Consider the following 13,601-nt stretch of genomic DNA (forward strand, 5'->3'; position numbering starts at 1 on the left):
ATTCGAAAGAACACAGATTTGTACCTCTGTCAATACTATAAGGTGTGATCAATATAAGGTCTGAGCCTCACTAAGAAATAAGAACTCGAACTGAAGAAAACCAAGAAGTTATCTGCTGTGGCCTAATAGTCATTTGAACAAGACACAACAAGCCCAGAAACTGCAGAGGTTTGACCAAGTATATTTCTGGTTGTCCCACACAAAATTTCTCTGATGCTGTCCATGCAGCTTCGTCAATGATACGTCTGTTGTCATGTATGTATGGATATTGATTGTATATAAATAATAAAAGTGCCAATAAATGTATTTATCTTGAGATTACATGGCTTGTGCTAGTCTTACATTTGTGAGTAGCTTCATTAGGTAAGTGAATGACTGGATAATAGGGGTGACTTACTCGCAATGAGTGCGTGACTTACTCGCAATAAAACAATATGACTATTTCGAGAACCAGTCAGTGTCAAGACATAAATAGCAATAGTTTATTGAAATAACACGAAAACTAATTAATGGCTTCTTAAGATGTGATTTTGAACCTTGGTCCTCTGTAAAGCAGAACAGAGTAATGCTCCTGGTTCTTTGACCTTGAGCATACTGTTTATGACAACTGTCTAACGTGTTAATGGCCAAACGAAGATTGCCTTTTCAGTAAGATGACAGACTTGTTATTCTGTAAGGAAGTTGCAAGGCTGATGTCTGCAAACTTATTTAGTTAGAAGGTATTCTTGTAGAAAGGGCCCAAATATTGCGCCCTTGTGTATTTCAGTCATCAAAAACACTTTTTTTTTCACTTTAACGTTATATCACTATTGTGCACGCACGTGACAGCATATCTCTGATACAAAGAACTTTAGGAGCGTAGTAACCTTGCATGGCCTTCAGCTTTCCGTTTGTTGCTTGTCACTAAATACACGAAGAGAACTAGCACATCCACAAGACACACGGAATAAACTGAAAACTGCTTATGTCGTACTACGTATACATTTTCTTGTAGTCAATTTCTGCTGGTTTCGTCTTTTTTTCTTCAAGACAAACCTGGTTATGATGAACAACGTAGAATTCGAAAGATGTCACATTCGAACGAAGTAGCATTCGAACGAAGCAGCATTCGAACGAAGGAGCATTCGAACGAATTCTGGTCATGACATTCCAATGGTCAGGTTCATTTCAGAAATCATCGGGGGTGAGACGCATGTAGTCTTTCCCGGACGGCATCGAGAACCGCGTCACCCCCTTTGGGAAACGAGTGGCCTCTTCCTTCTTTGGAATGCTGGGTACGACCATGACGTCATCGCCAGGCTGAAGATGAAAGATGGACATGAATCAGTTCAGTTTGTAATACTAGAATCAAGATTTTTTAAAAAGCGTAACGTTACATGTAATTAACGTTAACACATCTAACGTTATCAACATTTGGTAATCTCCAAGCAGATGCTAAGGTTTGATAAGATCGTATCATAAGCTGGCCGAAGGACCGTGCATTTCCCACCTAGGTCGGCTACACTCCTTCTGCCAGCTTATCGGATAAAATCTTATCCTGCACCGAAGGATCTGCTTGGAGATTAAACATTGTATGAAAGTTAGAATCCTGAATTATGATTTGAATGACGTGATGTCACTCACCCTCCAGTTCGCAGGGGTGCCCACCACCCAAGACTCAACCATGAACAACGAGTCAATGGATCGAAGAATTTCTCTGAAAAAAAAGAAAAGAATAATTTAACCGTGGAAGGCCCCTTATAACTTCAAAAGTCAAAATCCTGTAAACGGACAAGCCTCCGTAGCAGGATCTCTGGGGCCTTTATTGGTTCATAATACACTTTTGCTGGCCATTTCGTTTTGTACTGGGTCGCTGATTGCCGGCTGTCGCTGATTTATTGGTCCGCAAAAGAAATAAATGGCCAGCAAAAGTGTATCATGAGCCCCAAAAAAGGCCCCAGAGAGCATGCTACGGAGGCTATCAACCGACGACAGTAATCATAAAGGGAAATTTTAAAGCTTACTCGAAGTTGTGTCCACAGCTTGACGGGTAAACCATGGACATTCTCAGTCTCTTGTCTGGTCCGATGACGAAGATCTGAAAAGCAAGGCTGCATGTGTTACTACTAACACGTCATTTCCTTCCTTGCAATGGTTTGAGATAAATTCCGATGTAGTATATGTTTTAACCACGTATTTCTACAATCAACCAACTAGATTCCGTTACGTGGTCATCCAGAAACTGTATGTCATTGAATGAAGATAAGTGCAAATTGATGTGTATTGCCTTCATGAAGGACCCCGCCTCTCCACTGTGATGTTACTGAATTGCAAAACCATCGAGTGCACATTCTCAAACGCAGAGGGACCACAGTCGTGTCGACTTGTGTTTACCTCTGCTTTCTTGTGCACTCAGACCAGTTAGGGAGCGCCCTACTTATAAATATTAATGAGCTTGCCCTTATATGGACAGTCAGCCGTTGGGGATCGGGCGTATGAGGATGGAGCCATGTAATACGTAACATGATTGGCTGATAGCTTCCCAGCGGCCTTTGCGAGACAGCTTGCGACAACAACAAGCCCAAGAAAGGCCTATTCTCTGATTGGTTGACAGCTTGTTTGTGGCGACAATCATAATAACCACTGATAGGGCATGAGATAGCAGGGCCCCATAGGCTAATGCCGTTGGGGACCGGGCGTTAGGAGGATGTGAGTGCACTGAAGCCGGGTCAGTGTGCCGTGCCGGGTAGAATTCTAACTTTCCTTTCTTTTCACATAACAGACATACAAACAGACATACAAAATGATGTATATATAATAGTATACAACATCCTTAACATTAAGTACCCATCAGTACAAATTGTCTTAAGTCTTGTTGTACGGATTGATAGCTGTATGCAGGAAAGAGTTCTGAAGTCTTGTAGTTCTGGCTGAGGGGATGGAGATAGTGTTTTTGTTTCTTAGTGAGTTTCTTGTTTCTTAGATCTAACAGATCGTCCAACAGGATGTAAAAAGAAGAAGAAGAACTCACAGCCCGACAGGTGATGGGCATGGACACGTCGTTCGGCTGGTCCTGGTCGATCAGCCCCAGCGCCTTGGCGATCTGCCGGTCCTGGTCGGCCACCAGGCGGATCGGGAACTCCCCCTCGATGCCCGCGTTCATCTTGACGTCCTGTTGGGAAGGTGCACGTGTAACGTTAAGTGGATGTCATGTTACCTCTGTAAGAATCTTTTTACATTGCAGCACTTATGATTCTTAAAGACAACAGCAATCCAACCAACCAACCCTCCAACCAACCTGCAACCAATCATCCAACCAACCAGCCCTTCGAGCAACCTGCAACCAACCAACCTACCAACCAACCAACCTACCAACCAACCAACCAACCAACCAACCAACCAACCAACCAACCAACCAACCAACCAACCAACCAACCAACCAACCAACCAACATACCAACCAACCAACCAACAAACAAACAAACAAACAGACAGACAGATAAACCGAAGCAAATGACACAAACAAGAAAACGAACATTATTAGATAAAGAACAACACAGAGGCCATGCCCAGACCATAGCGTGCAACACTTCCTACCTGAATCCAGTCCTTGTTGACGTCCCCGTTGTCGCACGAGAGGGCCAGCATCTTCACTCCGCGCTTGGCGAACTCCGGGGCCAGCTGTGCCGCCCGGGACAGCTCCGTGGTGCAGATGGGTGTGAAGGACCGCGGGTACGAGAACAGCACAGCCCACCTGTGTTAGTGAACGAACGAACGAACGAACGAATAAATTAAGGAAGGAAAGATGGAATGAATGAAGGAATGAAAGAATGGATGGAAGGAATGAAGGGAGGGAGGAAGGAAGGAAGGAAGGACGGAAGGAAGGAAAGAAAGAAGGGAGGAAAGAAGGAAGGAATGAATGGGAGAAAGGAATGGGAGAAAGGAAGGAAGGAAGGAAGGAAGGAAGGAAGGAAGGAAGGAAGGAAGGAAGGAAGGAAGGAAGGAAGGAAGGAAGGAAGAAAGAAAAAAAATCATTGAATGAGTTAGAACGAACGAGTGAATCATTGAATGAATACTGGGATAGCCATTGAATTTCAAAAGATTTTGCTTTGAGACAATGTGGCACTAAGTAGCTAGTAGTAATATAACGTTAACAGTGCGGCATACAAATAAAGGACAAACAGATGGTAAGTGGTAGTGCTTTGTTATCTGCCATGTCCAGTGCACGGTATTGGGAGATATCTACATCTCACACCGCTTCCACCACCTTTTACCTCCCCAACCGAAGTCAGGTACCCATTTTTACACCTGGGTGAAGTGAGGAAGGTCGCGCAAAATGCCTTCCCCAGGGGCACATGACCGGTGACATGGCGGGATCCGAACCCGGGACCACTTTGCCGTTACGCCACATGATCCTATTTGAATTAGGGGGAATAAATGACGAATTGATAAATGAACTGATGTTGAAATGAAATCGAACGATGGTGAAAACAAATCGCTGTACATGTACATTATAACGCAATTACGCAACATTACAGGCTAAACTAGTAGTTTCGTCATGCAATGTTGCGTAATACATAAAGTTGAAAGAATGAAACGAACGAATGATTGATTGAATGAATGAAGGAAGGAAGGAAGGAAGGAAGGAAGGAAGGAAGGAAGGGTGTTTCATGTTCATCTGAATAAAAAGGAAATACTCAAGACACTATGAAAACTCCTGTAATATCTGAAGCCTTACTGTGATTGGAATATTCACCTCCATGCATGCAGATCCTGCGGTGGCATAAGATAGTATCAAAAGCTGGCAAAGGAGTGTAGCCGGCCTTGGAGTGTTCATAGACCACCGAAGGATCTGCCGCAGAAAATAAAAGGCACGAGGAAGGGCGATCTTTCCAGAGACGTGTTTCTTCTAAATCTCCAAGCAGACCTTGCTGTGGAATAAGATAGTATCATAAGCTTGGGAAGGATTTTATCCCGTAGAGGAGTTTCCTTGGCCAATGAAACTCCTGACCTCTGCCGGCTAAACTCCTTCCCAAGCTTATGATACTATCTTATGCCACAGCAAGATCTTCTCTCTCTTTCAGGTTGTCATTGTGAAGAGGTCGCTTAATGCTTACGTCCATAGTGAAAATTTTCGGGACCGAGAAAAAGCGGACGGAATGGCCAGGTGGTCGCTAAGAAGAGGTGGTCGCTTGGGCAGGTTTGACTGTATAACGACAGCGCTTTTGTCGTTTATTTTGCACACCTGATCTGGCCGCTATGAACGATTTCATTTCCTCGAAAATGAATGACTTAATTTCCTCGATAAAGGAGACGACGCCACCAGAAGCGTGGTGATAATGAAACAGCATATCCGGCAAAATTGGATTGAAAAGGCTCTGCTTCCGTTACTTACGATATCAACTGACGCTATATCTGTTGTGTATATCTCGCACGCTTACAGCACAGGTTCGGCTCCAGTTGTTTCTGACGTGCTCTTGGGCGTTTTTATCGGGCTTTCTATTTTGTATTGTATCTTGTATTGTCAGTTTTGGCAATACAAATACAAGATAAAATGCAAAACAGGGCCTCTGGCTCTGCCTGGAGAGTACTGTAAATGCATTTAAGTTCGCGGGGATTTAATTTCGTGGTAGCGGGAAAAAGGACTTTTCGCGGTGGATTTAAGTTCGCGGTAACACCAAAGACTGGAGTCTAATACCATAGAAAAATGTTCGCGGTGGTTTTAAGTTCGCGGTGAGGTGGTCACCGCGAAAACCGCGAACATTAATCCACCGGCGATCATTTCTGCATTTACAGTATCTGCTTCCGCTCCACACGATATCAACTGACGGCACATCCGTTGTGTAAACCACGCACACGACGAATGCTCCAGATACCTTTTTACGCAAAGGACGTCATCAAAAGATCATTTTACGGTACTTCTGCGACTCATGCTTTGTAAAACCGTAATGGGGAATGCTCTCCAAGCAGAGGTTTGGAGTGCATTGGGCTCGATGTGTTGTCTGTGTTGTGTTAGATTAGTATACTGTTGCTGTGTTGTATACAGTTGTATACAGTTTGTTGTCGTTAATGATACATGTTGCTTGCCATACATTGTACCTGTTGCAATCGTTGTGCAATAAACTTGGCTTGACTTGTTTTAACTAAACACACCGGTTCACACCTGCTAGTATTCTTGATAAGTGAGTTGGGGGGGGGGGGGGGGTCTTTTACGCGTAGTGGATTGACACTAGCCTCAACCAGGCACCACAGGTCGCTGAAAAAATAATAGAAATTGGCCAGATAAGACAGAAAAGACACCAGGAGAGTTAGCTGGCCGAGGACTACAGTTTGCGACCTTAGGTCGGCCATCTAACTCCTCTGGCGTCTTTTCTGTCTTATTTGGCCAATTTCTACTATTTTTCCAGCGACCTGTGGAGCCTGGTAAAGGCTAGATTGACGCCAAGGGTTTCCCCATACACTGTGCAGTCGGCTTGACGCCCCTAACCGAAGGAGCAAATGCAACCCTAAAACCCAATGCCCAAGCGGGGATAGAAGAGAAGTAGTTGAAATAAAAGAAGCCATCCCATCAAATAGCTTAAGTAGAAATAGATTCAGATAAGTCGTTATTTCCTTTTGATTTATCTATGGGTATGGAAACGTCCGTTTTTTTATCCAGTTGTAGAGATTGAATTGTATTTGAAAATCTATGAGTATCATTTCCCTTCTTTGTTAAGCATGATTTTGTATACCACTACTGCTTTGCTTTGTATGCAATTAGCCCTCGGGCATGAATTTGCAATTAAGATTATTATGCTGATACTCACGATCCTGAGATAAAGTCGTGGAGGTTTCCGCTCTCCATGTTATTCTCCAAGTAGAAGTTTGGGAGCTCGTCCCCAAGGCTCATGACAGGCATGTTGGCGGTGCGTACGGGCGCTGAAACATGGGAAACAGACAATCCGTCAGTTGATACAACAAGAATTCTGAGACCTCATATCTCCATGAAATATTCTGATTATATAAATGCCTTTCACATCTGCATAAGCATGTGCTTGGTTATGTACACCTTTAACTTTCCTGATATATATAACGAACAGAATTCTATCGATAGCACACTTCAGGCATATGTAGTCTGATGATGACACCGGACAGACAAGACGTTGAAACGTCTTCCCGAGTACAACACGGTTTTGTGTACCGATGAAGACTACTTTCAATGTAGAAATGTTCGCGGTGGATTAATGTTCGCGGTTTTCGCGGTGACCACTTCACCGCGAACTTGAATCCACCGCGAACATTTTTCTATTATGGTATTAGATTGCAGTCTATGGTGTTACCGCGAACTTAAATCCACCGCGAAAAGTCATTTTTCCCGCTACCGCGAAATTAAATCCCCGCGAACTTAAATGCATTTACAGTATATACGAGGCGTGATCAATAAGTTCTCTGCCTCACCCAGAAAAAAATAAGCACAACCCAGATTTTGAGGCACAACTCCATAATATGAAGCCTTTTATCAATAACCTCCAAATTTCAAATCATTTCAGTCATTAATTTCCAGGCTTTCGTTTTTTTTTAAATCAGAAGGTAAGTGGTGAGAAAAACTAGGGTGAATTGTGATCAGACATGTGTGGGTCAAGTTCCCCATGCCGTAAATTCTTTGTCATTAACAAAAGACATTGTCAAAATGTTTGATAATGATTCTCTTCCTATTTCAAGCAGAAAGAATTGAGTGTCTGACTTCCAGCAGCGCAAGTTGACCCGCACACCTCAATTGTCCACTTTTTCATTCTTTATCCCTTACTTTACGTCACTCGGTGTCGCCTGCAAAGTAATGATCACAATAATTTGAATTTTGATACACATTCATACATGTATAAGACTTTATAATTGGCATCTGTGCTTCGAAATCTGAGTTGTGCTTATTATTTCTGGGTGGGGCCGGGAACTTATTGATCACACCTTGTATATTGATCACCCCACGTATATTGATCACCCCTCGTATATTGATCACACCTCGTATATTGATCACACCTCGTATATTGATCACCCCTCGTATATTGATCACCCCTCGTATATAGTCTTCATCGGTACACAAAACCGAGTTGTTCTCGGCAAGACGTGTCAACGTCTTGTCTGTCCGGTGTCTTCAGCAGACTACATATACCTGAAGTGTGCTATCGATAGAAACTGTTTGTTATCAGGAAAGTTAAAGACAACCTAAGCAATATCACATTGTTAAGAGTGGAAAATGCACATCTAATGCACTTTATTTTAGCACATTTACATCATTATTTCATAAATTGAGCCGTTAAAAACAGCGCGGGAATGAGTTGCACAAGGATTCCAGATCAAGTCCTTATTTTTGGGAGGTAACGTTACAATAATAAGGAATATTCTCGTGCAACTTGTATCTGGGCTGTTTCTAACCGCTCAAAGTATCAAATTATGATGTAAATGTGAGAATACAGTGCAGTAGATGTCAATATCATGCAGATTGCCTTATTCAGAATATTTCCACTTTGCCGCTGTAATATTGCTCAGGTTGCCTTTAAAGGTGCACATAACCAAGCATAGAATATGCAGATGTGAAAGCCATTTGTATAATCAGAATCCGTAAATGCAGAAACTTTCACGGTGGTTTAATGTTCGCGGTTTTCGCGGTGGCCGCCTCACCGCGAACGTAAAGCCACCGCGAACATTTTCCATGGCAGTAAGAGACTACAGTGCATGGTGCTACCGCGAACTTAAATCCACCGCCAAAAGTCCTTTTTCTCGCTACCGCGAAATTAAATCCCCGCGAAATTAAATGCATTTACAGTACTTCATGGAGATATGAGGTCTCGGAATTCTTGTTGTATCTGGTTTGGGGAACTTCATCTCGTTCCATGCACTATTCTAGCCTGTAGAAAATTTACCAATCGAAAAGAAATCAGCAGGGACTTAATCAACGAACTGATCAGTGAGTTTCAGTGCTTTCAAGTTAACCAAAGCACAGAACTAATGAAAAACAGGATTTTCACAGGACTGGCACGATTTTGTCCGAGTCCCTGCGGTATTCATTACCACAAGACATCGGTTTGTTACACCAAATGGGCTGTCTCGTTAGATTTAGTTCGCTTCGCGCACGATATTACCATATTAGTCATTATCCCAGGAAAACTCATTTTCCGTGTAGCGGCCTGTAAAAAAAGCCCCCAAATTAGCAATTTCTGAGTGAAAATTTTATTTTAATGATGGCTTTTACCAAAAATAACATTTCCACAGAAAATTTCAACTTAGTCTGTCGGTCAGCGACAAGGCACCTTTTTCTATCGGAAACGTTGAATTGGCCGAAAACCGATGTTTTGAGCGCATAATCTGTATCAGCAAACAAATCCCAAGGCGTTTTTATCAAGACCTCCTTGCTGTGACACTGGTGTGTTGTTTCCTCCGATTTTTGTATAATTTAGATATATATTGCGCGATACGTAAAAGTATGACTTAGAAGACAACAAAATACACAAAGAAAATTCGTTCTTTATCTCTGAAATTCGTTGTGTAATCTTAAGTTTGAAACCCTGCAGTCTAGCGACGGCGCCGCAAGTGCAGTGAGATACCACCTTAAAGAGATTAGTTACATCCAACCAAGGAGCTTTTATCAACCTTGATCCAACTAATATAATGCGGCTTGGGACAGAAATCCTTTCCAAGTGTGCAGACAATCCCCTTGTTTTTACACAACATAACGTACGTTTGCGTATGTCATTATCACATAATCACGTGCAATACGCCTTCGGTCACGACCTTAGAATTAATACTCGTATTAAAGGTCATATACAATAGACATTAGCGTCTTTTCAGGATGATCATTAAGCCCGTTTCTTTCTGTACTATTGATAGTTAGTAATGGTCCTGACCCATTTCCCATAGCAGGAGATTAATGAAACTTGGCACAGTTATTAGTCTTTCTCTTCATAGGAATCACCCAGAGTTATGCATTTCTCCCATCGTTTGATGCGGCTCTGGACACCGATTTTGTAGGACACCCCAGGTTGGTCCTCCAACTGATGCCTCATCAATGGCACAAGAGGGACGACCAGGTCTGGGAGCTGTTTCCACAGACTTCCAGCCACGTTTGAATTCAGGATGCCAGCGTTTTACAAGGTCATATGATGGGGCATCATCACCATAAGTTTCATTTATTTCATCAAAAGTCTTCTTTGGTGTGCGTCCTTTCAAATACAAAAACCGGATCACTGCGCGACACTCAACTGGTTCCATTTCACACCTGGTCCATTTCGCACCTGACTAAGTTCAAACACCAGTAAATCAGAAACCACAATTAGTTCAGAGCTGTCTTTTGTAACATAACCCATAGAGATATGAATTATTACACATACAAAATTTCATTTAGATCAGACAACTGGAAGTGGGTCAGGACCATTACTTATTGCACGCCCCTCGTATGTGAAACTGGCGGCTGTTCAGAGATCCTACCCTGGGAGCCAGACAGGACCGGGTAGCTAGCGAGTTTTGTTCGGGGAGCCAAGGCAGTTATCAGCCCGCCGATCTCACATTAGCACTCCGGGAGTTTAAGCCTGAAGGAGTTATCGCAGGTGGACCTCATCGGACTTAAACTCCTAGGGGCGCTAATAGGAGATAGGCGGGCCTGACTGTCTTGGGCCACCGAATAAACTGTCGTAGCTGCCCGATCCCGGCTGGCTCCCATGGTAAGAGATCCGGGAAGATTAGAAATTTCTGGAAAATTCGAGGAGCTTTGGGGATGATGTCATAGGCTGTATGGTTCTTTTTTTAATCATTCGCACCACAAAAAATTCAAAATGCACCATTAAAATGCGAACAAACGTGACAAAAAAGAAAGAAAGAAAGCACCCGAAGAAATCGTCAGAAACCAGCCAGAGCAGAACCTCTGCTTGGAGAGTAACACTTACCTTGTGTACAATGTAGTTCGTATTTTACAGACGAATCTACGACGGCGTTTTCCACCCTCTTGTGTCGAGACGTCCTGTAGCGTTCCGTCCGTATGCCAGACTGCACGCTATAGAATGCACAGGTGCTTACTAGTATGTTATCTAACGCCTCTGCTTGGAGAGTTAACACTTATCTTGTGCAGTTAGAGAAAGATGAATCTACGGCGTTTTCCACCCTCTTGTGTCGAGACGTCTTGTAGAGTTCCGTCCGTATGCCAGATCTAGACTACACGCTATATAGAATGCTACATAACAGGTGCTTAAGTTATCTAACGCCTCTGTTTGGAGAGTTAACACTTACCTTGTGCAGTTAGAGACAGACGAATCTACGGCGTTTTCCACCCTCTTGTGTCGAGACGTCCGTGTGTCAGACAACACCCTATAGATTGTTACACAGCACCACTTAAGGAGCAAGACAGGGGCTTACGTTATCCAACACCGTGCTACGCGCCTCGCGTTGTCATGGTCCCGGGCTCAGGGGAAATGAAGTGGGCGTCATATGAGAAATGTGATGGAAATGTAAGAGTTGTTTGGAGCGGATTATCATATGGAGTAGTTATTTATAAACCTTGTAACGATTGTAAAGCTTAGTTCACACGTGCGTATATACATATATTCATATTCTTTATGCAACTAGATCAATCCTGTATTATTGATTACATCTGCCCTTATGTTTACAACTGTCTTAAGAAGCGAGAAGAAGTTGAACCTGTACATACTAGCACATAGTAGTCTCTGTAGACGAAATTGTGCCTTATCGCTACGACCTGTACTTAGCTTCTTGGAGCATAAATGTACAATAAAGGTCTTTCATTCAGTTCATTATATTCAAGTTAAAAAGGTCCTTTTCAACCTCCTTGGAATAATATAGACACATAACATGTTGCCAGGAGTTAGCTGTCCTATGAGTGTGGTTTGCAATTCCACCAGCTTACTCCGCTGGCACGTTGTCTGCCCATATTTGTCCAATTTTTCTATTATTTTTCCAATGGAGCTTGGTAGAGACTAAAACTTGGATACGGACCTCATACGGACTTGAATATATGCGTAATCTCCAAGCAGATCTTCGGTGGCATAAGACAGTAACATAAGCTGAGGAAGGAGTTTAGGAGTTTAGCCGGCAGAGGAGTAAATTGGCCACACGAGATCTGCTGCAAGACGGAAAAACTCAAAGGCACTGGGAGGAGCGATCTTTTCACAAACGTGGCCAAATAGACTAATAACATGCCAGAGGAGTTAGTCGGCCATTTCAAAATATACAGTTAGCACCTACGTATAATAAATAACAATTAGTGGTATTACAAAATAGAAAACAATTAGTGGACTTCAAAGAAGATGGCGACTCCTACAGGCTCCCTATCATACATATTTGGCTTGTAAATCTCCAAGCAGATCCCACTGTTGCATAAGAAGAAAGTAGTATAAAATTTCAAAAGCTGGCGAAGGAGTGAAGCCGGCATAGGCGTGTGCATTGGCCGGCTACACTAATCTCCAAGCAGATCTTGCTGGGGCAAATTGGAAGGGGTGTAGCCGACAGAGGAGTTACTGGCCACAATAACTCCTCTGCCGGCTAAACTCCTTCCCATTTGCCAAAGCAAGATCTGCTTGGAGATTAGGCTACACTCCTTTGCCATCTTTTGATACTATCTTATGCTACCGTAGGATCTGCATGGAGAATACGTTTTGGCAGGATAAGTGTTCTGGCATGTTATCTGTCTACATTTGGTCCAAATGTCACCGGAAAAATCTTTATTGCAAATTCATGCCCGAGGGCTAATTGCAGACAATGCAAAGTAGTGGTCTACATAATTGTATACTTAACAGAGAAGGAAAATCAGATCTACAGATAAATCAAAAGAGAAATAACTTCTAACTAGATCTAATTCTACTCAAGATATTTGATGGGTTTGACTTCTTTTCCGTATGCAGTGGGAGATAATGTTAATATCCTTTATACTCTATTGCGCGCTCATGCTGCATGCATATCCATTAACAAACAAACCAGGAAACAAACAGACGGGCGGACAAAAAACATTGCGATCTTTCCTTCCACCAATTTTGGTTGGAAACTACCTCGATGATCTATTATTTACCTGCGGACTGTATGGAAAAGTCGATGGTTACTGATTTGGCTGAAGAAGCTTTTTAATCATGGCTTGTGTTTGTACAATAAACATAATCAGAGTGGATCATAGCAGTGAGGTCATGACACTTGTATCAGACTACATCGGAAGGGATCAAATTAGATGCTTTCTGTTACAGGTTTGGTTCAATGAAATTTACCAGCATAGCAACTGTATGTCGCTAATAAGCCGACCACACATTAGGCCACAGCAAGTGAATTTCATGGATGACATCTACGTGCTTATTAATTTTCGTCTGATTTCAGAGGAAAAATAAGAAGAATTTTTTCTTCTTCTTCTTTGGAGATGGTCAAGACGCGGACAAATTACCCAAATGAGTTGTAGCATGATGATTTTACTACAAGTGACACTGCCGTGGTAGCCATGACTGTAGTAACTGTTGTAGAAGTGAAACTAGTTGGATAGTTGTAAAAGTGGCACCACTATGGAAGCCATGTGTGTAGTTGCCAAGTTGGTAAGTGATAGCAGTCTACCACACAAGTGTCATCTTTACTACACCAGTGCACGGTGTGTTGAATACAGGA

General features: G+C 42.7%; 1 protein-coding gene across 1 annotated transcript; it reads right to left on the reverse strand.

Moving 5' to 3' along the window:
• Positions 1-77: 77 nt before the first annotated feature.
• On the reverse strand, positions 78-11,060 carry LOC118421068 (peroxiredoxin-6-like). Its single transcript, XM_035828233.1, has 7 exons — positions 10,895-11,060; positions 6,785-6,896; positions 3,576-3,732; positions 3,011-3,151; positions 2,004-2,077; positions 1,624-1,696; positions 78-1,299 (listed from the first exon to the last, which is right to left on the reverse strand). The coding sequence occupies exons 2-7, from the start codon at positions 6,874-6,876 to the stop codon at positions 1,168-1,170; spliced, it is 669 nt and encodes a 222-aa protein (XP_035684126.1). The 5' UTR covers positions 6,877-6,896; positions 10,895-11,060; the 3' UTR covers positions 78-1,167.
• Between the last annotated feature and the right edge of the window lie 2,541 nt (positions 11,061-13,601).

Source organism: Branchiostoma floridae, chromosome 8, assembly GCF_000003815.2.
Source record: "Branchiostoma floridae strain S238N-H82 chromosome 8, Bfl_VNyyK, whole genome shotgun sequence".
NCBI lineage: Eukaryota > Metazoa > Chordata > Leptocardii > Amphioxiformes > Branchiostomatidae > Branchiostoma > Branchiostoma floridae.

Excerpts from the sequence above, each read along its gene's own strand:
- LOC118421068 (XM_035828233.1), bottom strand. The coding sequence starts at position 6,876 with ATGCCTGTCATGAGCCTTGGGGACGAGCTCCCAAACTTCTACTTGGAG. Across the intron at positions 3,733-6,784 it reads CACGACTTTATCTCAGGATC|GTGGGCTGTGCTGTTCTCGT; the intron begins GTGAGTATCAGC and ends TCACTAACACAG. Across the intron at positions 3,152-3,575 it reads TCAACAAGGACTGGATTCAG|GACGTCAAGATGAACGCGGG; the intron begins GTAGGAAGTGTT and ends CCTTCCCAACAG.